The sequence below is a fragment of the Puntigrus tetrazona genome, chromosome 7 (genome assembly GCF_018831695.1).
Source record: "Puntigrus tetrazona isolate hp1 chromosome 7, ASM1883169v1, whole genome shotgun sequence".
Lineage (NCBI taxonomy): Eukaryota > Metazoa > Chordata > Actinopteri > Cypriniformes > Cyprinidae > Puntigrus > Puntigrus tetrazona.
This window is the reverse complement of record NC_056705.1, coordinates 12,059,503-12,084,138: the sequence shown is the minus strand read 5'-3', so window position 1 is coordinate 12,084,138 and position 24,636 is coordinate 12,059,503. Positions and strand designations below refer to the sequence as shown.

The window sequence follows — 24,636 nt, the reverse complement described above, 5'->3', positions numbered from 1 at the left end:
CAGTATGTTTTGCTGACTGCCAAATATGAACGCAACTTCTCTGAAATCTGTGCACAAATTTGTGGTTATCATTTTGTAATTTAGTTATTTCAGTGAACAGCTCTGCAAAGAATCATAAAATAATAATAATAATCATAATAATAATTGTTTTATTGTGCATTCCAATTAATTTCAATCAAAGGTCTTTACGAGGAATCAAAAATTTTACTAATCCATTATGATTATTATAATACCCTAATAATTCTTTTTTAAAAAACGTTTTCTAGCAATTAATACCATATCACCACACACTAAATCATATGTTTCTATTATATTATTATTATATATCATGAGATAATGACAAAAATATGACTAAATTAAATTCAGTGTAATTTAGTGTTTTAAAACAAAAAAACATGAACAGACCTCACAATATGCTGCTATTTCACAATTCATTAAATTTTATTTGCTGCTACCACTTTCACTGACACAGTTAGGCCTAAGAACATAATCCCCCATAACAAACAGATTTTTCAAATATAAATATAAATATTTTAGAAACTAATTTGTCATGATGTTCACACTACATATAAGAAACAACTTCATTTAAACAAATAGAACTTCATTTCTTATTACACTAATAAAATTCACTGAACATAACATAAAATGTATTTACAATTATACTTATAATTAATTATTTAAGTACTTATACATTTCTTAATTAAACTATAATTGAAAAAACTATGCTAACTCCACAAAAAAGCTCTACCACATTCTGGGCTATTCATCTGAGAAATATTTTGCTAGACATTTGTTGTGTTCTGGGTTTGAAATATTTGTCCATCAGATTGTGTCCTCCATGTCAGCCTAGTGTTACTCAGCAGTCCCATTTTCCTCAGCTTTTGCTCAAACTGAAGACAAACAGAACCATCAACCAGCTTATAGTCATCATAAAGATGTTTTCGTGTGTCATTCAAACATCACTTAACACAGAGAGCATATGAAATAACATATGATGCAAATATAATTTAATACTGACCTGCTGTAAAATGGTGTCGTTAAAATCACTGACATTAAGGTTCAGTGGTGACTTTATGTTTATTTTCAGTACTTCAATCTTCTCGGCTGAAGGGATTTAAATGATCAGATCAGTAATATGCAATAGTAAACACTATTGTCTTTATTCTAGGATCACACAAACACCAGCAAACAAAGAGGTTTTCTTACCAGAGCCACAGACAAATTTGAGTTTCGTTGAACATAGTGTATCAATCCATTTTGTGTATACTAAAGACAGTTTCCCACAATATTCAACTCCATTAAAATTATTGGGTTCACCGGGCAGCCAATCCTTGAATTCATAGATGCTCTGATCTGACCACTTCCAGGTGTCTCTGTATAAACCTATGAAAGCTTTTGTCACATTATTGTTGTTGAGCAGCTGCTTTAGTTTTTCGTTCTGATCTTGGTTTTCTATTGTAGCCAAATCAGTGTGATACAGTCTGCAGTAGTTTAAAGAGTCACTCCAACTTCTCTTCTCTTGAATCAAGACAGTAGTATTTGTTGTGGCTGTGGACATATAGTTTATTTAGACATTCTATTTGTTTAGTTATTTTTGAATATATATATATATATATATATATATATATATATATATATATATATATATATATATATATATATATATACACACACACACACACACACACACACACACACACACACATATATTATATAATTAGTGAAGCTAGAAAAACACATTCAATTACCATTATAACACAAGCTGAAATAGAGCTCTACACATGGCTTATCAATCCATGATCCTGATTTATGTAAAATAGTACAAGATTCGTTTGACAGATAGCTGTCTGGTTGAAATGCTTCCCAGTTGGTGTATGTCATTTTTTTTTCTCCATAGGACCATCTCCAGCTGTAGCGATCATCATACAATCCTATCCAAACACCATCAGTGTAACCATTGCTCTTCAGAGTTTGAACGACTTGGTTCGTGTTGCTCCTTGTTGTCAAATGATGCTAAATCAAAGTAATATTTTCTGCAGTAATCTTGAGCCTCAGTCCAGTTCTTCAACTCATCGATGATGTAAAAATTTTGAGAAGAGCACAGCGGAAGATTTGCAAAACCTCGAAAAAAATTTTATTTTGTAAAATTTTATAGTTCATTTAAGTATTCAAAGGAACTGTTGTTTAACATTATCATGTAAAAACACATAAACATTTTTTTTATACTTACCTACTAAGAGTGCTGTGAGAAGCGTTCTTGTTAAAATTTCCATTTTTTTGTTTATTAGAAAAATGATAGGTTGTGAATAATATAATTAATTCAAATATGAAGTGATTTTATAATGAATAATGAAAACTCACATGCATTGCAATAGCAATAATTTACTCGAAATCTGGTGTTGTTTTTGCCAGTGTGGGTGAGAGTGAAGTTAGACTTATTTCTTTACTTTTTTTTTTTAGAAACAACCACAGACCTTGACTCTGCATTAAGGATCCTCCCATTCCCTAACTAACCCTATCAGATTAGAATAAACTAACCCCGCCAGTACAGAGTGTAATACATACTGCATTACAAGTCATCAAATGACCACCCTACATTCATAAATGCCATAGCAGCTCAGGAAAAAAGTAAAAATAAAAGAATATGTGAATATGTGGTCTCCACATGGAAGCCACTGTAACCGGACTACTGTTATATATAATAAATCAGCCTTTTCAGTGTAATTCATTTGCATAATAAATTATTATCAGCAACCTGTTTTGACCTGGATACATCTGATTTAAAAAGTGACTGTATAAAAGACAAAAACAGTTCACACGCAGAAGATGAGAGGTGATTTGAATTAATTTGATAAAATCTTATTTATCTTAATAGGACACCAAGAAATACTAATTTTAGGGAAGCTGGGGAGTGGTACTTGCACCAGTTGAACACCTGAAAGGGAAAAGTTATTTTAAAGTTGCTAATGATCCATAATCTGTTTTAGTTTATTTTATTAATATTTCATTTTATTCAAATCTGGCATGTAAGACATTCATAAATGTCCTTCTCAAATCCGTGACAAATAAGTTGCTATTGTTGCTAAGAACAACGCATAATCAGTCCCACACAAATTCACTCATATGCTCAAAACAGTTCAAATTTCATGGCCTTTCTTAATATATATATATTAATATATTTTTAATAATATCTTTAATGTTTGAAGACATGCTGCCTGTAAAGTATGACAAATGTTTATATACTAATTTCCCAAAATTATAGGGGTTTTATTGGATTGATTCGTTGTGTGAAGTATTTACATTTTAATAAGCACAATAATTTTATATAATTGTAGCTCATGTAGTATTGCTTAACAAATGTTTTGACTGCATTGTGTCACATGGATTGAAACTATTTTTTAACTGTTCACTGGAATAGTTGTTTCAGTTTTGTCAATCACTGCATTCTAAAGTAAAATGCTTAAAATATTTTTATTGTAGACATTGTTTCCTTATACTGTTTTTTCTAGTCCTTCAATTCTTACTCAGGTGATCAATCAAATGACATCACCTCCATCAAGCAGGAGATTACAGTAATGATGGAGTGTAAGTATAAGAACATTATGTCCTATTACGGCACTTACCACTGGTACAGCAACGTATTTGAGACTACTGAAAATGTTAGACACAATATGGAAGTAATTAGCCACACCCCTACAAATCACATCACTTCCTGAATCCTTCTTCATCGGGCCACCTTATACTGCACTGTTTGTCTCTTCCTTTTGAAATTAACAACGTATCCAGAGATCCAAATGAACACACCCAGACCAGACTACGATTTCTTAAATTCAATGTATTCAATCGTGCAGACAGCCGAGTTACATTTTGCAATATATTCAGTTTATTCATCATAAACTCCGAACCCTCAGCACTACCGCCAACGGCTAGTGTATCGCACCGTCACACGTGATGTCAAGAACATTCTCCTGCACAGCTGCCCCTTGAGGCGGCCAACATGCTTCACAACAAGCTTGACCGACAGGCGATCTGACCAAGAATGACACAGAATTAGAAATAATCAGACAAGAGCTTTATTGCCTTGTGAGTTTGCACACAGAAGGAATTCATTGTGGCGTCAAAAGCTAGTAAAGGAAATACTAATATAGTCAATTATTTTCATTAAGATGAAAATCATTCATAGTATGGCAAACAATGAGACAGGAGAACAGGATTTCATCTAGAAATTTAAAGTCTTACCATCTCCAATTTCATATCAAAATTATATATCCTTCAATTCCAGCTTTGCTACCATTTGGACACACTTGCTTACCGCTGATATCTACCTGGTCCCTAGTGGTCCTATGGAACCATACAGAAAGGTCCCTATTATTTATATGCTGTACACCTTAAATATGTTGCACAAACCAGATTTTCAACTCCCATTATGAAAAACTTCAGAAGAACTCCCTGACACCTTTCACCTCATGGGCGATTTCCTGACGCTATACCTCCATTGCACAAACGCGATCAGGATTTTCCACACAAATTAGGGTTAGTTCTCCAAACTCGGTTTCCCAATTCAGAGTAGGAACTCTCAGGGCCCCATGTTGCAGTTGAGTTTAGACATCACCATTGACTTCCATTTTGAGCATCTCCACAACTCCACAGAATCTCACTGCTGCTTCTCTTAACATGCTGATGAACAGCAACTGATGAAGCGGCCAGTTTCAGTTTTCAAGGCCTCAACGCACACCAGCCATGACATGTGTGTGTGTGTGTGATTTCGTGGGCCCACTGTTGTTGCTGTTTAGTTTTGTTGACATTCTTGCTCTTTTATTTATTTACCCAGTTTAGGAACTAGGTAATATTGAAACAGACCCAGCTCATTGTCAATTTATAACTTGCCTGCACTCCCATAAGCTAAAAGAGGGAGGGAGATACGTGGTTTGGGGCAAATTGAGATTTAGAAATTATTCTACTTAACTGAAGTATCTTCCTTGATTTCTCTTTACTGTTTCATTAAATTAGTCTTTTCTATTCGTTTCTATCTTTTTTTTTGTTTGTTCGTGGGTATCGTAGTAGTTGTAGGACATTTAAGTCTTATTGAAATAGAACTCAGGAAGTAAAGTAAATTTAAAAGATTTTTATTTAACTATATAGTGAGAAAGTACGGTATAATCAGAGAGAGGGAGGCCTTAGTCCAACATCACAAGGCATTTTGTTTATGAACCAAGAGCAGTCCATTAGAAATTTCTGCTCTGGAAAGAGAGGGGGTGCTATTTTAGAAAATAATTTGTTACAAATTCCACACTACATATAAGAACAAATTAATTTAAATGGGTAGAACTTCATTACTTATTGCACTACTAAAATTTGCAACCAAAAATGTATTTATAATTACAATTAATTACTTATACATTTCTTAATTAAATTATAATTGAAAACTATGCTCACACCACATACAAACTCTACCAATTAATAACGCATCCTGAGCTATTCATCTGATAAATATTCATAAAACAATTTTGCTAGACATTTGTTGTGTTCAGGGTGTGAAATATTTGTTCATCAGCTTGTGTCCTCCATGTCAGCCTGGTGTTACTCAGCAGTCCCAGTTTCCTCAGCTTTTGCTCAAACTAAAGACAAACAGAACCATCAACCAGCTTATAGTCATCATAAAGATGTTTTCATGTGTCATTCCAACAATTGCATTACTTAACTTAACCAGATATTATGAAATATAAAGAGCATATAAAAATAAGATATGATTACCAATGTTGCCAAAACATACTGACCTGCTGTAAAATGGTGTCGTTAAAATCACTGGCATTAAGATTCAGTGGTGACTGTATGTTTATTTTCAGTACTTCAATCTTCTCGGCTGAAGGGATTTAAATGATCAGATCAGTAATATGCAATAGTAAACACTATTGTCTTTATTCTATGATCACACAAACACCAGCAAACAAAGAGGTTTTCTTACCAGAGCCACAGACAAATCTGATTTTCTTTGAACATAGTGTATCAATCCATTTTGTGTATACTGAAGACATTTTCCCACAATATTCAACTCCATCGAAATTATTGGGTTCACCGGGCAGCCAATCCTTGAATTCATAGATGCTCTGATCTGACCACTTCCAGGTGTCTCTGTATAAACCTATGAAAGCTTTTGTCACATTATTGTTGTTGAGCAGCTGCTTTAGTTTTTCATTCTGATCTTGGTTTTCTATTGTAGCCAAATCAGTGTGATACAGTCTGCAGTATTTTAAAGCATCTCTCCAACTTTTCTTCTCTTGGATTAAGACAGTAGTATTTGTTGTTGCTGTGGGCATATAGTTTTTTTTAGATATTCCATTTTAGTTATTTTTTAATATGTACAAAATTAGTGAAGCTAGAAAGCACATTTAATTACCATTATAACACAAGATAAAATAGAGCTCTACACATGGCTCATCAGTCCACAAACTTGGCTACATAAAGCGACACAAGATTCGTTTGACAGATAGCTGTCTGGTTGAAATGCTTCCCAGTTGGTGTATGTCATTTTTTTTTCTCCATAGGACCATCTCCAGCTGTAGCGATCATCATACAATCCTATCCAAACACCATCAGTGTAACCATTGCTCTTCAGAGTTTGAACGACTTGGTTCGTGTTGCTCCTTGTTGTCAAATGATGCTAAATCAAAGTAATATTTTCTGCAGTAATCTTGAGCCTCAGTCCAGTTCTTCAACTCATTGATGATGTAATAATTTTGAGAAGAGCACAGCGGAAGATTTGCAAAACCTTGAAAAAAATAGGTTTTTAGTTAATTTGTCAATGTAAGTGTCACGTTCTCTGGACTCTTTGTTTATGTTTTTGTCTCATGCCATGTGCTCCCTGTGCCCCGCCTTCCCTCTGTGTTAATTATATTATTGTCATCAGCTGTGTCTCGTCAATTACCCCGTGTATTTAAGTCCTGTCTTTTCAGTTCTGTTGGTCCGAGCGTCAAGGTCTATACCCTATGTCTTTACCCGATGTCTACACCTGTGTTTAGCCTGCCTGCCTGTTCTACCTGCCTGCCTTTTTGTACCTTTATTTTACCATTTTGAGATTAAACCCATTTAAGTTTATTTACGTCTCGTGAGCTTCGTCCCGCGAAAGCGCAACCGTGACAGTAAGTTATCAAATGTAACTTATAAATCATAAACATTTATACTTACCTACTAACAGTGCTGTGAGAAGCATTCTGGGTACAATCTCCATTTTTTTGTTTATTAGAAAAATGTGGTTGATTGAGAATAACACATTTAATTGAAAAACAACACTATTTTATTCAAATCTATGAATAACAATAATGTAAACACATGTGCTTAGCAATAACAATAATTTACTTAATCTGCTGTTGTTTTTGCCAGTTTGATGATTTAAAAGCTACTCTTGCACATGTTTCTTTTCTTTGAAACTACCACAGACCTTAACTCGGCATTAACTAACTCCCCTTCCCTAACTAACCCTATCAGGCTATAATAAACTAACCCCGCTCAGTACAGAGTGTAATACATACTGCATTACAAGTTATCAGTTGACCACCCTATAGCCATAAACCCCACAGCTGAAGAAAAAGTTAAAATACAATGTATATGTGGTCTCCACAGGGAAGCCACTGTAACTGGACTACTCTTATATATAATAAAACAGCCTTTTCAGTGTAATGTATTTGTATAACAAATTACCGTCAGCAACCTGTTTTGACCTGGATACATCTGATTTGACATAAAAAGCGATTGTGTAAGAGACACATGCTCAACATTTACCTAACAAAAACAGTTCACTCACACGAACACAAAATAAGAGGTGATTTGCACAAATTTGATAAAATCCTATGTATCCTATTAAGACAAGCTGTCTGTAAGGTAGAATCAAACATTTAGAGGCAAATGTTAATCATAGTTGTTGTTTTTTTGGGATTGATTCTTTGTATATTTTCATATAACTGACGTTCTCAGAATCTGTCATGTTCCACTTAAATGATTTGACTGCATTGTGTCACATGAATTGAAGCTATCTTTTTAACTACTGGAATAGTTGTTTCAATTTTGTCAATTACTGCATAAAGTAAGATACTTTAAATAAAAATAATAGACAATATTTCATTATTTCCTTGGTGTATATTAGTTTTCCTTAATATTCCTTATTATTTTTCCATCCTTGATGATGGAAGTGTAAGAATAAGAACATTGTAGCCTATTATGGCACTTACAGTACCACAATTACAGTAACCTATTTGGGACTACTGAGATTATTAAACCTTACGAAAGAGTTATTATTTGGCATTTATTTATCTGCATTTAGTTATTAATTGGAAAATGTGCTTTCCCTCAGGCCATCCAAGATGTAAACGAGTTTGTTTCGAAACTGATTTGGATAAAGTTATCATTATATCACATGCTCACCAGTGGATCCTCTGCAGTGAATGGAACTCTAAACAGTTGATAAAAACAACACAGTAATACACAAAACTCCTGAAATGGTGCATTTTTGTATGAAACAAATTTACCATTAAGGTTTTTTAACTTTAAACCGTTGCGTCTGGTCAAAATATTAATTAATAGGTAATTTAATTCATCCAGAGGAAACCTGCAGTTTGCGGATTATACAATATTTGTGATATTTTTATCAACTGTTTGGAATGTTAATACATGCGATGCTACTGGAATGGTTTGCAGCCGAGTGTGAAGCGGCTGGGATGAGAATCAACACCTCCAAGTCTGAGGCCATGGTTCTCAGTCGGACAAGGGGGGTTTGTCCCCTTCAGGTTGGTGAGGAGCTCCTGCTTCAGGTGGAGGAGTTTAATTATCTTGGGGTCTTGTTCACGAGTGAGGAAAGGTTGAAGTGAGAGATCCACAGTCGGTAGAGTTTCAGGTCGGTAGAGTTTCTGTACTAATGCAGTCATGGTGCAGGTCTGTCATGGGGAAGAAAGAGCTGATCTGCAGGATAAAGATCTCGATTCACCGGTCGATCTACGTTCCTACTCTCTGGAGGGACTATGTCTCCACTGTCCATTTTTATTTAAAGCACTGTTACTGAGCTTTTAACACGCTGTTAGAGCTGTGTTACACACTGTGTGTGTGTGTGTGTGTGTTTTAATAAATGTTTTTGTTTTGTTTTTTTTCAATAATGGAATTTAGGAAACGTTCCATGTCATGCAACATATCTAATTAAAACTGCTGTGATAAAATCCAGATCCTCGGCCTGGTCCTGCTACTTCCTTTGCAGTTCTTCATCCTGTTTACTTCTGAGGCTGGTTCCAATGGTCAGCTTAGGCTGTCTTGTATTGTAGCTGTTGTTTGAATATTTTACAGATCACAGTCCTCTTGTGCCCTGTCTGTGGTAATAAAAGCTGGAATTTGACATTCTACATTTTGGTCCACACTTACAGATCCTGACACTACACATTTATGCACGCTAACACTTTAGAATACTGTTCCATCTTTAATGAATAACTATACAGGAACAAATGACTAATGCACTATTAACATTAACAACTTATAAGAATGACTGTTTACAGGTTCATAATTAATGTGAATTATGCATAATAAATAATTCCAAAATTTAGATCATGGTAACCCATTAGTAATGATTCAATTACTACCAAATCCTACTAAAGGAAATACTAAAAGTGTTACTTTTGACAATTGTGACAGCCTATGTCAGCATGAGATATTTCTATTATAAAACGTCTTATTGAGACCAAACTTTTTATTAATGCAAACGAATAAACGTGTGAAAATGTTTCAGTTGACCAGGTTAAAACATATGCTTACATGTTGGCGCCATCTTGTGGACTGAACATCAGTGAGGTGAGATAACGGCTTGAATTTTTGTTGTTGCAAGATATCATGTGTATGTTTGTTTGTATAAGCAATGTGTTAGTTTTTCTACTTAATATTTGTATACAGTAAATACGATTACAGTTTTCTTTAGTAATTATGTTAGAACATGGTTGTTTTAATGTTAAAAAACGGCTCATGTATGTAATTTATACATTTTAACGGGTCACAAAAGCAGCTACTGAAGAAAGCCAGCGGATAGAACCTGTAAATAACATGACATGACAATAAGATTGGCGTTTAAGAGCCAGAATACATAAACTCATAACACAGAGTTTCAGAGCAGTGCATCTGTGTGGACGCAGCTCTTCAGTTCACAGTTCTCTTTGCTGCTTTTTTCAGTATGTTTGTAAGTTCTGTAGCAATTGTTTAGAAGGAGCGAACCTCCAATTCCACCAGTCCTAGAAGGGTCTCATCTCCTTCTTCGACACAGGCCTTGGGATCCGTTGGATGGCTTCCACTTTGTCCACTTGGGGTGTCACCTTGCAGTTGCCCAGGTGATACCCAAGGTAACTGGTCTTAAGTGTGAGTTCTGGTTCTGATACGTTTTAGGGTCTCCTCCAGGTGTGTCAGATGCTTCTCCCGGGGGGTACTGAAAATGACCAAGTCATCCAAGTAGGCGGCTCCTCACCCCTCAAACCTTCATAGAACTTACTCCATCGGTCGTTGAAATGTGGCAGGTGCCCCATGCAGTCTAAAAGGGAGAGCTGTAAAGTGGTATAGCCCCGATGGTGTCCTAAATGCTTTGTACTGTTTGAAATTGTTGTCAAGGGGGGAACATGTCAATAACCCTTGGACAGATCCAGGGTGGTAATACATTGGGCTGTGACTACATGTAATCCATGATTTCTCAAACATTAGAGATATAAAACATATAACCTTGAAAGAGAAGGCTGTATTTTCAGTATCTGTTTTTATGTTGAAGTACTAAAACACCACACATACATATATATTTAAAAGATGCAAGTTTTGGTTATTGCTTGACCCAAACAAGTTTCAAATGCCACTGGCTCAATTATTATATATTGTACGGTAATAGTAGCAATGTATATCCTTTGTTATATTTTAAATTATATTATAAATCATGTAAACATATAGAAAAGGTAAGATTCAGGTTTCTCTAGAAACAAAACCTTGGGAGAGTTGGGCCAATTCTCCTCTGGCCGGACGCCCAGCACTTAACCTCCAGTTCAATTTTTTAAATGCAGCTGTGTCTTAGAATTGCAGAGATTAGTTAAGTCTCGGGCTCAGATAGTCTAAAAATATATCAAACAGCCCCTACATCATCACATATTGTTCAGCAGGATTTCAATAAAAATGATTTTGACTCTTGTAAATATAAAATCCAGAATATTCAGTTGTCAGACATGACTACATCCTCAAATGACACCGGCTTTTATGGTCAGATGATACGGAACAAAGAGCTTTTTTTTAGTACAAACAGGCATATAAAGCAGCCCATTCCCTTTAATGTTGTTGGCCTGTTTTTCTGCCAGAGGTCCTGGACATCTCGTTCAGATGCATGGCATCATAGATTCTCTCAAATATCAACAGATAAAAATCTAAAGCTGACTGCATCTGTTAGAAATCTTGCGGCCATGGTTGGATTTTCCATTGAGACAATAATCCAAACATCAAAATCAACCAAAAATGGGTCACTTTTATTTTTGAACATGTTTGTTCCACAGTCACACATCAGATGCGTGGTTACCACATACGCCTACCCACACTTGCAGTGCAGAAGAGGCCTAGGATGCAATGGTCTTCTGCATTCTCAATTTTCCGATGCATTAACACTGTGGTTGCGAAACATTTCAGTGACAGCGTTACACCTATGTCTTTTAAAATTGTGTCTGCACTTTCACTCACATGTACACACAGGATGCGTGTCCGTCCCGCTGTGACTTGTATCTCTATGATTGCTTTATATGGTGCTTATGTGGTCGGTGGTCGTGTCTGATAGCCATCTTAAGACAAACAAGAAAACCACAAACTGCTTTCACACAAGCATTACAAAAAACAAAACAAAACAGGTTGTTCGCCTACTGTTATCTTTTGCATGCATTATGCGTAGTCCGTGATTTATCTCAAAGATTACAGATGTATAACCTTGAAAGAGGATATAGGTTGTATTATCACTGTCGGTACTTTAAAGCGTGCTGAAATATATCACTGTGGAATACGATTTTACTGCCTTTGAATATTGCGTGCACACACACACACACACACACACACACACACACACACACATATATACTGTATATCATGACTCTTTAATATCATCTGCTATCATCATAAAGAGGCTAATTGAACTACTCCTTGTAAATTAAATTGGGGTCTATGAATAATGTAAGACTGAAAACTGTCATATCTAAAATGTGATTGACATTGACACCTTCACAAACTGGATCTGTTACCATTACAGGAGCAGACCTATATAAAATCACATTTAATAACATCTCTGTTATTAAAGACAAAGTGACACAGTTATTGATCATCACCCCATCATTTTAGTAACAGATGTCTTCAATTTGGGAGTGGAGTTAGAGATACCAGATCGATTTCAACCAATCACAGTCTTATTCAATTCTGTCTTGGTTTGAAAGTGTCCAATCACATCACATGCGAGTCTTCTAAAAAGCATTTTCACACATTCATCGCCTCAAACATGATCATTTGGGCCATTTTGATCTTTTGGGCTTGTAAGTAGTTTTTTTTCCTCTCTTTTCACTGTTTAGGCATTTCTTTACTGGTGCATGCATACACACATAGTGTTTAAAATAAGACCGGTGTTCTGTTTCAGCTGGAGTTCGGCCTGATAACAATGGTGAAACTCTCTCATTGCAAACGTTCCAGCTGGGAGATGATGTTACAATCAAATGTTTCTCAGCAGAAGAGCATTTTGGCAAAACAATGGCTTGGTATAAACAGAGAACTGGACAGGTCCCCTGTCCTATTGCAATATCATACAATTATGTGAAGAATATCCAATTTGAGAATGAATTTAAAGACGGGAGATTCAATGTTTTAGCAAGGGAAGACACTTTTCATCTCAACATCACAGCTACAACCAGAGAGGACATCGGAAAATACTACTGCGGTACAGTTGTCTTGAATAAAATGGAATTTATTTCTGGAGCATATTTGATGCTAAAAGGTAAAATATGTTCAACATGCTATTGTCTTTTATTTAACTACCTCTATTTTGTATTAGTTTTAAATTACAACTCTGTGCCTTAACAACATAATTTGCTGCTTTGAAGGATGTGAGTACAAAGACATTAATATGGGATGTGATGAGAGAGAAGTTATGAATGGAACCACTTTCAAAAATACTGGTAAATTCTTCATTGCATTGCTATGACCCAGTAAACGGCCCCATAGTCCTTTACTATCTAATATTTTTAACTGTCATCTTCACAAAAGTGATTCCAAAAGTATATGTACCTTTACGACACACCATTGTAGGAATTTTATTGCATTATACATATTATCCAAGGGCCCTTTTACATTATAGCTATTATTCCAGTTACTTTTCACCAGCAGGTCTCAAAGCTTACTTAATGTATTACGAAATTTGTTTACACGGGTGTAATCAGATATCCATTGTTTTATTTAAAATGTAAAACTTGTGAAATCTGTTTTTTGTGGAAAGTGTGCTTGCATTGTTTCTTTAAAATCAACAGCGTGCTTTTGGCAGTAAATGTAATTACATTTGAACACTGTAAAATATATATATATATATATATATATATATATATATATATATATATATATATATATATATATATATATATATATATATATACCACTGTATACACTTTCAAGTCATGGAAAAGTATCTACAGAGCACACAGCAATGTATTCACAAAATTTTAAGAAATCTTTACTATGAACAATCCGTTGTTTTTTAATTAAATCTTTATTTATTTATTAATATTTATCTGCATTTCAGATAGCAATAACCAAACCGCTTGGGATCCGGTGTTACTTTGCTTGATATCCATTAATGTTGTGCTTGTGATGCTAATAATCGCACTTCTGGTTAATTATTTTAAACGCTGGAGAAAAGGGCAAAAGGTACAATTTCACTCACACTTTTCAGTTGTTATGAGTTTCCAAAGTTTAACATACTGTAAGATCAAAATATGATGTGCAAAACAATTTAAATATGTTAATTAAAACGTTAATTTTCTGCACATTTTGAAGGATTTCAAAATGAAACCCCATCATGCCAGGTAATTTCTTCTTTTTTTTTTCTTTAAATATTATTACATTAAATATTATTATTATATTCCATTTTTTATGTTACATTTGGCTCTCTAACAAATTAATAAAAATAAAATTATATATATATATATTTATTATAATTTTTGTTTTCAGATTGAAAATTCAGATGTGAATTATGCAGCTGTGAGTTTTGCCTCTGCTCGTCCAGCCAGAAGATCAAACAACAAACTGACTGAATACAGTGAAGTAAACTACAGGCAGAGAGATCACTTGCCATAACAGTGCCTTTTCATAAATGTACTTTTATTGCACCAAGTACTGCAAATATATGAAACGTTTATCTTTCTTTCCCAGAATTAGATTTTGATTATACTCCTTATTTGCATAGAAATAGTGTTAAATAGCTTAATGGATATATTGCATGAAAGATAATAAAATTTGCAGGGGAGACATGTTCCCACCACTTTTTACCAAAGTTAATTTTGTCCCTACTTACTTCTTGAAAGCCACTGAAAAAAAAGAAAAAAGCTAAGAAATGCAATGCTAAGAAAGCATGCTTGCCTCTGATTCTGTTTACCCTGACTGACTATGCTTTATAAAGAAATCATAGTGCAATGCATCTGTTGCAGTACTTGTAGGGTTTATATTTTAAAAAGACCACTTTTTAAAGACAATTACAACAGTGATCACATATTTTGAAATTATTATGAAATGTACCGTAACAGTGACTACTGCCGTTGATGCGGTGTTAACTGAAAAACATGCATTTTCAGACTAATCTAAAATGATTAATCATCATCCTGTACAGTCCGCTGTATGGTTTTATCAGTCAAATATTTAGGTTTGTAAAAACTACTATGGTATGATTCCAAATATTGACACCTATGAATGTGACTTTCAGCTGCTTTCCTGTGCTTGTCTCTTATCAACCTCTATGACCAGTAGAAAAACATGAGGTTCTGGTGGACGGAAAGTGGTCTGACTGAACTTGTCCGACCAGTAATATTTAAAATATAAACACTTACAGTAGCTGTGTTATCAAAAACATTTATTTCCCTCACGCCTTGTGATTTAAACAGTAAAATTCACCTGTCATATTATCTTTAGCATTTATTTTATTCCTAATTTTATTTCCCTTTGCAGACCTTTGAATAAATCTTCTTTACAGAAAATAACCATTGTTTTAAATGCTTATTCCAAACGATTTATTAAGCTTTATTTCACATCTAAAATATTAATTACTTTTGACTTAACTCGTTTAAGTGCATTAAACATATTACATAAAGGGTTTGTAAAGGAACTGCAGGGGGGTTGCGAGTTTATTCAAAAAGCTAACAATTCATTAAATCATAAAAATAAAAGGCGATCATTCAAATGATAATGTGTTCATCCGTAGTTGATGAAACCCTTCTATAAACTTAAAATGATTTTTATAAACCCAGAGGTCAAATACTGTGTCGCCACCTTTTATAACTTATCATCTTTGTAATCAGTAGACTGTTTTAGAAAGGAAAACTAAAAATTAGGGGGATTCAATGAATTCTAAATAAATTATTGCTATTGTGTGAATAATATGTAATCATGTAATCCATAAAAAGTAACTGTAGTCTGATTATGAGTATTATAAAATGTAACTTATTCTTAATGCACATATTTTTTGGAATATAATTATGTATAATCCATGTTGAAACGCGTCATCTTATGAAAAGGGTCCAATTTTTGAAGAGCAATATTGGGGAGTGGGACCTGCCATTGAGATTAAATGGAACGCTACTTTACATTTGTTATTGACCTAGAAACAATGTTTTATTTTTATTTATTTTATTTATTTGTATATTTAATGCAAACCAAGCAGCACCCCAGGGAATCAGGAATCACAGGCAAATTCTACCATATTTAAATGCAGACGTGTGCATGATACCTGGATTGGGAACGACTCCCAAATACAACTCCGACACAAATTCAATGCAAGCCAAGTTTATTCATATGCAACATTTCATACACAGTGATGTTTCAAAGTGCTTTACATAAAAGGAAGTAAAACAATCATAAGAAAATAACCACAAGGAATTTATACACAATTTATTTAAAACAGTTAAAATTTGAAAAAGATTACTCGAAATACAGTGCAATCAGTTGAGATGTAGCACAGTGCTCATTCAATGAATGCACAGCTAAACAGATGAGTTTTGAGACTGGATTTAAATGTGGCTAATGTTTTATCACATCTGATCTCTTCTGAAAGCTGGTTTCAACTGTGGGTATTATTTCTAATAATGGGTGATATTTCTAACTGTCTCTATCCTAATGAGTTGAGTGGTCTGTTAGGTTCATATTCAGTGAGCATATCTGCAATGTATTTAGGTCTTAGGTTGACTATGTCAACAACTGCACAGAAAATCATTAGCCTTCAGTCTTCGATAAAAAAAAAAAAATGGCCGTCCTTTTTCATGTACCACAACACAACATACCCCAACTACAGTATACTTAATCTGTACATAACCATTTTGTTATTTAGCTTGTGCACTCTTAAAAATAAAAAAGGTTCCAATGTTCCAAAAGGGGATTTTGTTGATGCAGTCACGTAGAAACATTTTGGGTTCAAGTGTGACTTCTCTCTATAACATTTTGTGCAGTGGAGAAGTTTGATGAATGTTAAAGGTTCTACATGCATTGATAATGTTGGCTTGATGTTGCAGAACATTATTATAGGTGTTGTAACAGTGGACCGGTGTTGGATCTTGACTCTTCTGTCTGGTTTAGTTTTGGTTCAGTTGTTGTTTAATAAAAGCCCATTACTGTGTGCTGTAAAACAACAAAACACAGCTCTTTAGATTTTATGTGCCACCATTACCTTTGCTTAGGGCTTGGAACAGGATGTCCCATACATGCAAAGTACAATTGCCGAGGGAACTCTTAAACAATTTAAGAAACTTAACTTAAGAAAACAATGCAAATAGAAAAGGCACCAGCAAATGAAGAAAACATCATCAGTTTGACAACACATGCTGCAAATACTCATAACACAACCTAAAACAGAAATGTATTGAAAACATGCAAAATGCGACCAAAAAAGCACTTTATGCACAGAAAAAAAATGCACAAAAATGTTTCAAGGGGACCCCAACAACACTTACCAAAAAGTAACCATGCTTTTATTATGGTAAAAGTATAGTAACCTTTTTATGACCACAGTTGTACAAAAATCATGGTTAGTGGTTCAGTGTAGAAAAAAAAAAACATATTTAAATTGTGGTTAGATTGAAATCCAAAATTCTGGCATGAAACTCTAGATGCACAGTCCGATAGGTCAGACTCAATCTGACATAATGACAATATTATAAAACGTTGCAGCTGATCGTATTAGCAGCCAATGGAGTGGAAAACTAATCTGAAATTAAAACAGTTTTGAGAGGTGAAATCTCCATTTCACTAAAAATGTCACTCACGACCTTCTTGTTCTCACCCCTCTATTTCCTTCACCACTTTTTTTGACTCATTTAGAGGAACGGAATGTCCCTTAAGTATCAAACAGGTTATTCAAACAGAAATATAAATATTTTAGAAAATAATTTCTTAAGACATTCACAACAGATATATGAACTAAATTAATTTAAACAGGTAGAACTTGATTACCTATTACACCAATTAATTCTAAAATACTCTGAGCTATTCTTCTGACAAACATTCATGCTAAAGTTTTACATTTGAAGTATTTTGCTGTCTTTGCAGTTTTCAGGGAAATATTTGTCCATCAGCTTGTGTCCTCCATGTCAGCCTGGTGTTATTTGGCAGTCCCAGTGTCCTCAGCTTTTGCTTAAACTGAAGACAAACATAACCATCAACCAGCTTATAGTCATCATAAAGATGTTTTCGTGTGTCATTCAAACATCACTTAACACAGAGAGCATATGAAATAACATATGATGCAAATATAATTTAATACTGACCTGCTGTAAAATGGTGTCGTTAAAATCACTGACATTAAGGTTCAGTGGTGACTTTATGTTTATTTTCAGTACTTCAATCTTCTCGGCTGAAGGGATTTAAATGATCAGATCAGTAATATGCAATAGTAAACACTATTGTCTTTATTCTAGGATCACACAAACACCAGCAAACAAAGAGGTTTTCTTACCAGTGCCACAGACAAATTTGAGTTTCTTTGAACATGGTTCGTCAGCCCACTGTGCATTTGGCATATACACTGCTCCACAATATTCTTTTCCGTTTGAATTATTGGGTTCACCAGCCAACCAAATGGTGAATCCATAGATGCTCTGATCTGACCACTTCCAGGTGTCTCTGTATAAACCTATGAAAGCTTTTGTCACATTATTGTTGTTGAGCAGCTGCTTTAGTTTTTCGTTCTGATCTTGGTTTTCTATTGTAGCCAAATCAGTGTGATACAGTCTGCAGTAGTTTAAAGAGTCACTCCAAATTTTCTTCTCTTGAATCAAGACAGTAGTATTTGTTGTGGCTGTGGACATATAGTTTATTTAGACATTCTATTTATTTAGTTATTTTTAAACACATTAGTCAAGTTAGAAAAGCACATTCAATTACCATTATAGCACACGGCAGAAAGGGGCACTCCACATTGATAATCAGACCAAAGTCCTGTGCTATGGAACATAGTACAAGGCTCGTTTGACAGATAGCTGTCTGGTTCATATAAGTCCCAGTTGGTGTATGTCATTTTTTTTTCTCCATAGGACCATCTCCAGCTGTAGCGATCATCATACAATCCTATCCAAACATCAGCGTAACCATTGCTCTTCAGAGTTTGAACGACTTGGTCGTGTTGCTCCTTGTTGTCAAATGATGCTAAATCAAAGTAATATTTTCTGCAGTAATCTTGAGCCTCAGTCCAGTTCTTCAACTCATCGATGATGTAATAATTTTGAGAAGAGCACAGCGGAAGATTTGCAAAACCTTTGCAAAAATATACAACGAAACTTCTCAGTGTTCAAGTAAATATGAGGAATATAATCTTTTTATACTTAAATGTGAAACATAAATATATTTTTATACTTACCTGTTAACAGTGCTATGAAAAGTATCCTATGTACAAAATCCATTTTTAGAAAAAATATTGAAGACTGAATAATATATTTAAATTAAAAATACAGAACAAAAACCATCAAGTCTTATTAAATACAATAGAGGCAATAATGAAAAACATATGCCAAGCAATAGCAATAATAATAATATTATTTGAAGTGTCTAAGAAGTTCTTTGCTAGTGTTGATAGGCTTCCAAATGTTTCTTTTCTATCTTTCTCCCCAACCAACTACAGTCTTTGACTGTGCCACAAGGATCCTCCCCTTCAAAACTTGTTTTAACTCTATTAGAATATTGCTGTCGTGGAAATTTTGAAGCAACTTTCACCACGTAAGAGACAAACTCGATAAATTGCATTTAAAGATTTTATTCTTTGCAAAGAAGATCAGACAGTCATACAGAAAAGGAGGGCAGTTCTTCACTTTTATATCTTAGTCTCACCCAAGGTTACATAACAGCTGTACTTTTCAACAGAAGGAAAGACAGTGACCTGAAAACGCTTCACTATATCCTTTCTGTTAAAGCTTAGTTCCCTTAGGTCAAGTACAGACACCAGCTATCCCATCTCTCATCAGTATAAATGAATTTTCCTTCACATTACAAACCTCACCTACAACACAAAGTGAGCATTTAGTCATGTGATCTCAACATGGCCGCCACTGTAACTATACTCTTATATAGAATAAAACAGCTTTTCAGGGTAATTCATTTCTATATCACATTACAATCACCTATTTTGATCTGGATACATTTGATTAGACTTCCGTGTAAGAGACATGCACAACATTTAACAAAAACAGTTGCACACAAGTGAGCTGGTTTGAAGGAATTTAATTACATCATGTTAATCTTAGTATACAGAAGAAATACTTATTTTGGGGCAGTTTGAGGAGCAGGATTTGCAGCAGTCGTATTACTTTAAAAAGCTATTTTACATGTGCTAATGATCTAAAATCTTTTATTTTACTTTATTATTTATTTAATTCAAAAGCTGACACATAAAAAAACGGGCAAATCAATTTAATTTACTCATGCAGCAAACAATGCCTAGCAGTCATTAGAGAGAGGCATAACAAAGATAAGGTTGTGGTGGATTGCTGTGGTCAAGGACCAAACAAGCACACAAATTACATAAGCAAAACAGTTATATTTATGATTATATTTAAGTGAAACTATAGCATTTAAGGGCATATATATTGTGAAAAATAACAAACAAAATAAACATTAAGGGGAATTAAATATCCTAACCTGCAGCAGACTCAACTCCCAAACAAAAAATAAAGCAATTTGTGTCTGTGTTCAACAAAGATGAGCACACATTTTTTTAATCAAAATGACCTCTTATCCCTCATCTTCCTGATTTTCTGCATCTTCTTTTTTTCAAACCATCTCTCAGTCAGACAAGGGTGGTTTGCCCCCTTCAGGTTGGTGGGGAGTTCCTGCCTCAGGTGGAGGACTTTCAGTATCTTCGGATCTTGCTCATGAAGGAGGGAAGGATGGAATGAGAGATCGATAGACAGACCTACTCTCACCTATGATAATGAGCTCAGGGTCATGACCGAAAGGATGAGATCTCGGATACAAGCTGCCAAAATGAGTGTCCTCGGTAGGGTGGCTGGAGCTCAGTCACTCGGGAGGAGCTCGGAGTAGACCCGCTGCTCCTCCACATCGAGAGATGCCAGCTGAGGTGGCTCAGGCATCTGTTCCGGATGCCTCCTGGACGCCTCCCAATGGAGATGTTTGGGGCAGGCTCGGGGGAAGACCTAGGACACACTGGAGGGACTATGTCTCTCGGCTGGCCTGGGAGCATCTGTGTTCCCCCGGAAGAGCTGGAGAAAGTGTCTGGGGAGAGGGAAGTCTGGGTGTCCCTACTTAGACTGCTGTCCCTGCGATAAGCAGCAGAAAATGGATGGATGGATCTCTTAAACTAGCTTGAAGGAGCATTGCTGCCACCTACTGGATGAGAGTCATTGTAGTAACACCTATGGAGAACCATTTTATCTTAATGCAGCTCCTGCTGCATTTACTAGAATGAGAAATGGATTATGTAGAAAAAAGTATGTCAAAACTGAAAAAAAGTCGAGAAAATGTGCATGTGCTTTCTAAAACAAAAAGATGCTCCAGTTAGCTCTTTTGGTTAACTGACTTCCTTTCTTAGCAGCCTTTCTTAGCAGTGTTGCTGTTTCAAGAGATCTGTCTCTTCTGTATCTGGATTTGCTTCTTCTTAAATTCAAATTTTTATTTTATTTGTCACATACACATACATACATGGTACGACATGCAGTGAAATGTTTTTTACAACCGTCCAGCATCAAAATAGAAAACAAAATATATATATAAATATATAAAATATAAAAATATATATATAAAGAAGAAGTGTGCAAAGTATAAAAAAATAAATAAAATAAAGTATAGAATATAAAATATAAAGTATTAAATATAAAGTATAAATGCAAAGTGACTAGTGCAATATTTTCCTGTGCAATTGTCCAATTGTAAGTGGCGAGTATCTGGGGAAAGAGCGGGTAAACATGGGAATCCCGGTGATTAGGTGCTGGGTGTTCTCTGGTTCAGACTCCGAATGGCCTGTGGGAAGAAGCTCCTACTCATTCTCTCTGTGTTTGCCTTCAGGGAACGAAAGCACTTTCCTGAACGCAGCAGAGAAAAGAGTCCATTGTTGGGATGGCTGAGGTCTTCCACAATCTTCCTGGCCCTGGTACAGCATCGCTTATTGTAGATGTGCTGCAGCACAGGGAGCTCAGTGCGGATGGTGCGCTCAGCTGACCGCACCACCCTCTGAAGGGCTCACCTGTCCTGCATGGTGCTGTTCCCGAACCAGGAGGTGATGTTTCCCGTCAGGACACTCTCAATGGTGCAGGTGTAAAAGTTCCTGAGCACCTGAGATGGGAGTCTGAAGTCCCTTAAGTGCCTCAGATGGTATAGATGCTGCCGGGCCTTCTTCACCAGGGTTTTGATGTGACAGGACCAAGACAGGTCCTGCCTGATGTGAACACCCAGGTACCGAAAACTGTGCACTCTCTCCACTGGGGTCCCGTCGATCATGATGGGATGGTAAGAGCGCACCTGCTTCGTGCTGAAGTCCACTATTAACTCCTTTGTTTTGCTGACGTTCAGGAGCAGATTGTTCTCCTGACACCATCTCTCCAGGTTGTTGATCTCCAGAAGGTAGGCCATCTCATCGTTGTTGGAGATCAGGCCCACCAACGACAGTGTCGTCAGCAAATTTAATGATGGTGGTGGAGTTTGTAGTGGCCACACAGTCATGTGTGTACAGCGAGTACAGCAGGGGGCTCAGAACACAACCCTGAGGGGCTCCAGTGCTGAGAGTGAGGGAGGATGAGGTGTGTTTTCCCATCCGTACGGCTTGTGGTCTGTCGGTCAGGAAGTTGGTGATCCAGTGACGCAGGGATGGGCTGAGTCCTAGGACCTCCAACTTCGAGGTGAGTGTGGAGGGAACTATGGTGTTGAACGCTGAACTATAGTCCACGAACAGCATTTTCACATAGTTCCCTTTTCTAAAGTCCAGGTGGCTCGTGGTTGTGTGGAGGAGGTGTGTGATGGCATCCTTCGTAGACCGGTTCTGGCGGTAGGCAAACTGTAGTGGGTCGAGTGTGTCCGGTAATGATGCAGTGATGAAGTCTCTGACGAGTCTCTCAAAGCACTTCATCACTACCGACGTCAGAGCTACAGGGCGGTAATCATTCAGGCAAGATGGTTGAGGTTTCTTCGGCACAGGAACAATGATGGACTGTTTGAAACACGAGGGGACTGTAGATGGTTTCAGGGAGAGATTAAATATCGAGGGCATGATTTTGCCTTGTAGCTGTCTCTGAAGGGTGTGTAGCAGTGATCCAGTGTCCTTTCGCCCCTGGTGGGGCAGCTGATGTGCTGGTGAAAGTTCGGCAGTGCACGCTTGAGGTTTGCACTCTTAAAATCCCCCAGCACAATGGGTGCGGCGTCCCGGTGATGTGACTGGTGTGTTGTGAGGTGATCGTGAAAGTCCCATATTGCAGTGTCCGTGTCCGCTTGAGGTGGAATGTAAACGGCACTGACTATGACCAAGCTGAATTCCCGTGGAAGATAGAAAGGGCGGCATTTGATGGTCAGAAGTTCCAGGTTTGGTGTGCAGGAGCGTGAGAGAGGAACAACGCTCGCGTTGTCGCACCAGCGGTTGTTCACCATCAGACACACTCCACCTCCCCGTGTCTTCCCCGACTCCATTGTTCTGTCCATGTGGTAAAAATAGAAAAACTCGGCCAGTTGTATGGTGTGGTCCGGTACCGCTGGGTTCAGCCATGTCTCGGTGAAGCAGAGGAGGTTGCAGTCCCCGAATGTCTCTCTGGAACTTGATCCTTGCCCTGAGGTCATCAAGCTTGTTTTCCAGAGACTGGACGTTGGCTAACAGGACACTAGGTAGGGGAGCGCGGTGTGAGCGTGCCCTCAACCTGTTCCTGACGCCGGCTCGTTTCCCTCGTGGACACCGGTGTGGGTCGCGTCCTTTTGTCTTCGACAGGATCTCGCTCGTCCAACATGGGTCCGGGTTTAAAAACGGTTGGGTGCATTGTACACCAATAGATATAAGAGTGGCTCGGTCGTATGTAGTAATAGCCATCTTATATAAAGAAAACCGCACAGACTATCAAAAATACAAACAATTAACAGAAAAACAAAAAGTTTTGCAGGAGCGGTCGTGACGGCAGCCGAACTCAGCGGCGCCTCTTAGTGGTGTACCTTGTGTTTTGAACCTAGGCCTGTGAAGGATTGGTGTCCTCATTTGATTTTCAAAATCCTGTCACACTCACATAATAAGTTTAAAATTCCATGTAAAGTATGCATTATATGTTTTTGTAAAAAGTTAATTTACACACACATTTGTTTTTGTGAATTGTAGTGAATTGGAGGTTTAATAGTTTATTGCATACTGTACATACTGTATGTGCTATTGTCCAACACCAACATTGCACCTAAACCTACCCCTTACAGTAAACTACAGCCATTTTAGATAGGGTTATCCCTCACTATGAAAAAAACTCACTATGATTTAGTGTTTTGAAGAGTGGGGATATGAGGTAAAAAGTCACCTTCTCCTTGTAATACCTATGTCATACTCATGTCATAGAAATTTATATGCGTTTTTGTGTCCTCATATGTCACAAACACACACACACACACACACACACACACACACACACACACACACATATACACACACACGCAAAAAGACTGTTTTGACATGAGATAACCAGCCCACATAATTTCCTCCCATTCAGATTGGTCAAAGTGTGCTCTTTGCGGTCAGCTGCAAAAGTTGTCTCAGCATGTACATTGGTGTAACATTGAGGTGTTTGCACAAAAGCAATAGCAGACCCTCACTTGCTTCTTTGTCAGGAAGTGTGTTGTGCTGACCTGATTTCAGTTATGTGTGTTTGCGCCACCAGTGACCTTTTACAATAAATGTACCCACAC

General features: G+C 36.4%; 1 protein-coding gene across 1 annotated transcript; it reads left to right on the top strand.

Moving 5' to 3' along the window:
* Positions 1-12,485: 12,485 nt before the first annotated feature.
* On the top strand, positions 12,486-14,555 carry LOC122348280. Its single transcript, XM_043243594.1, has 6 exons — positions 12,486-12,557; positions 12,659-13,012; positions 13,119-13,193; positions 13,811-13,933; positions 14,062-14,093; positions 14,239-14,555. The coding sequence occupies exons 1-6, from the start codon at positions 12,524-12,526 to the stop codon at positions 14,362-14,364; spliced, it is 744 nt and encodes a 247-aa protein (XP_043099529.1). The 5' UTR covers positions 12,486-12,523; the 3' UTR covers positions 14,365-14,555.
* The last annotated feature ends 10,081 nt before the right edge of the window (positions 14,556-24,636 follow it).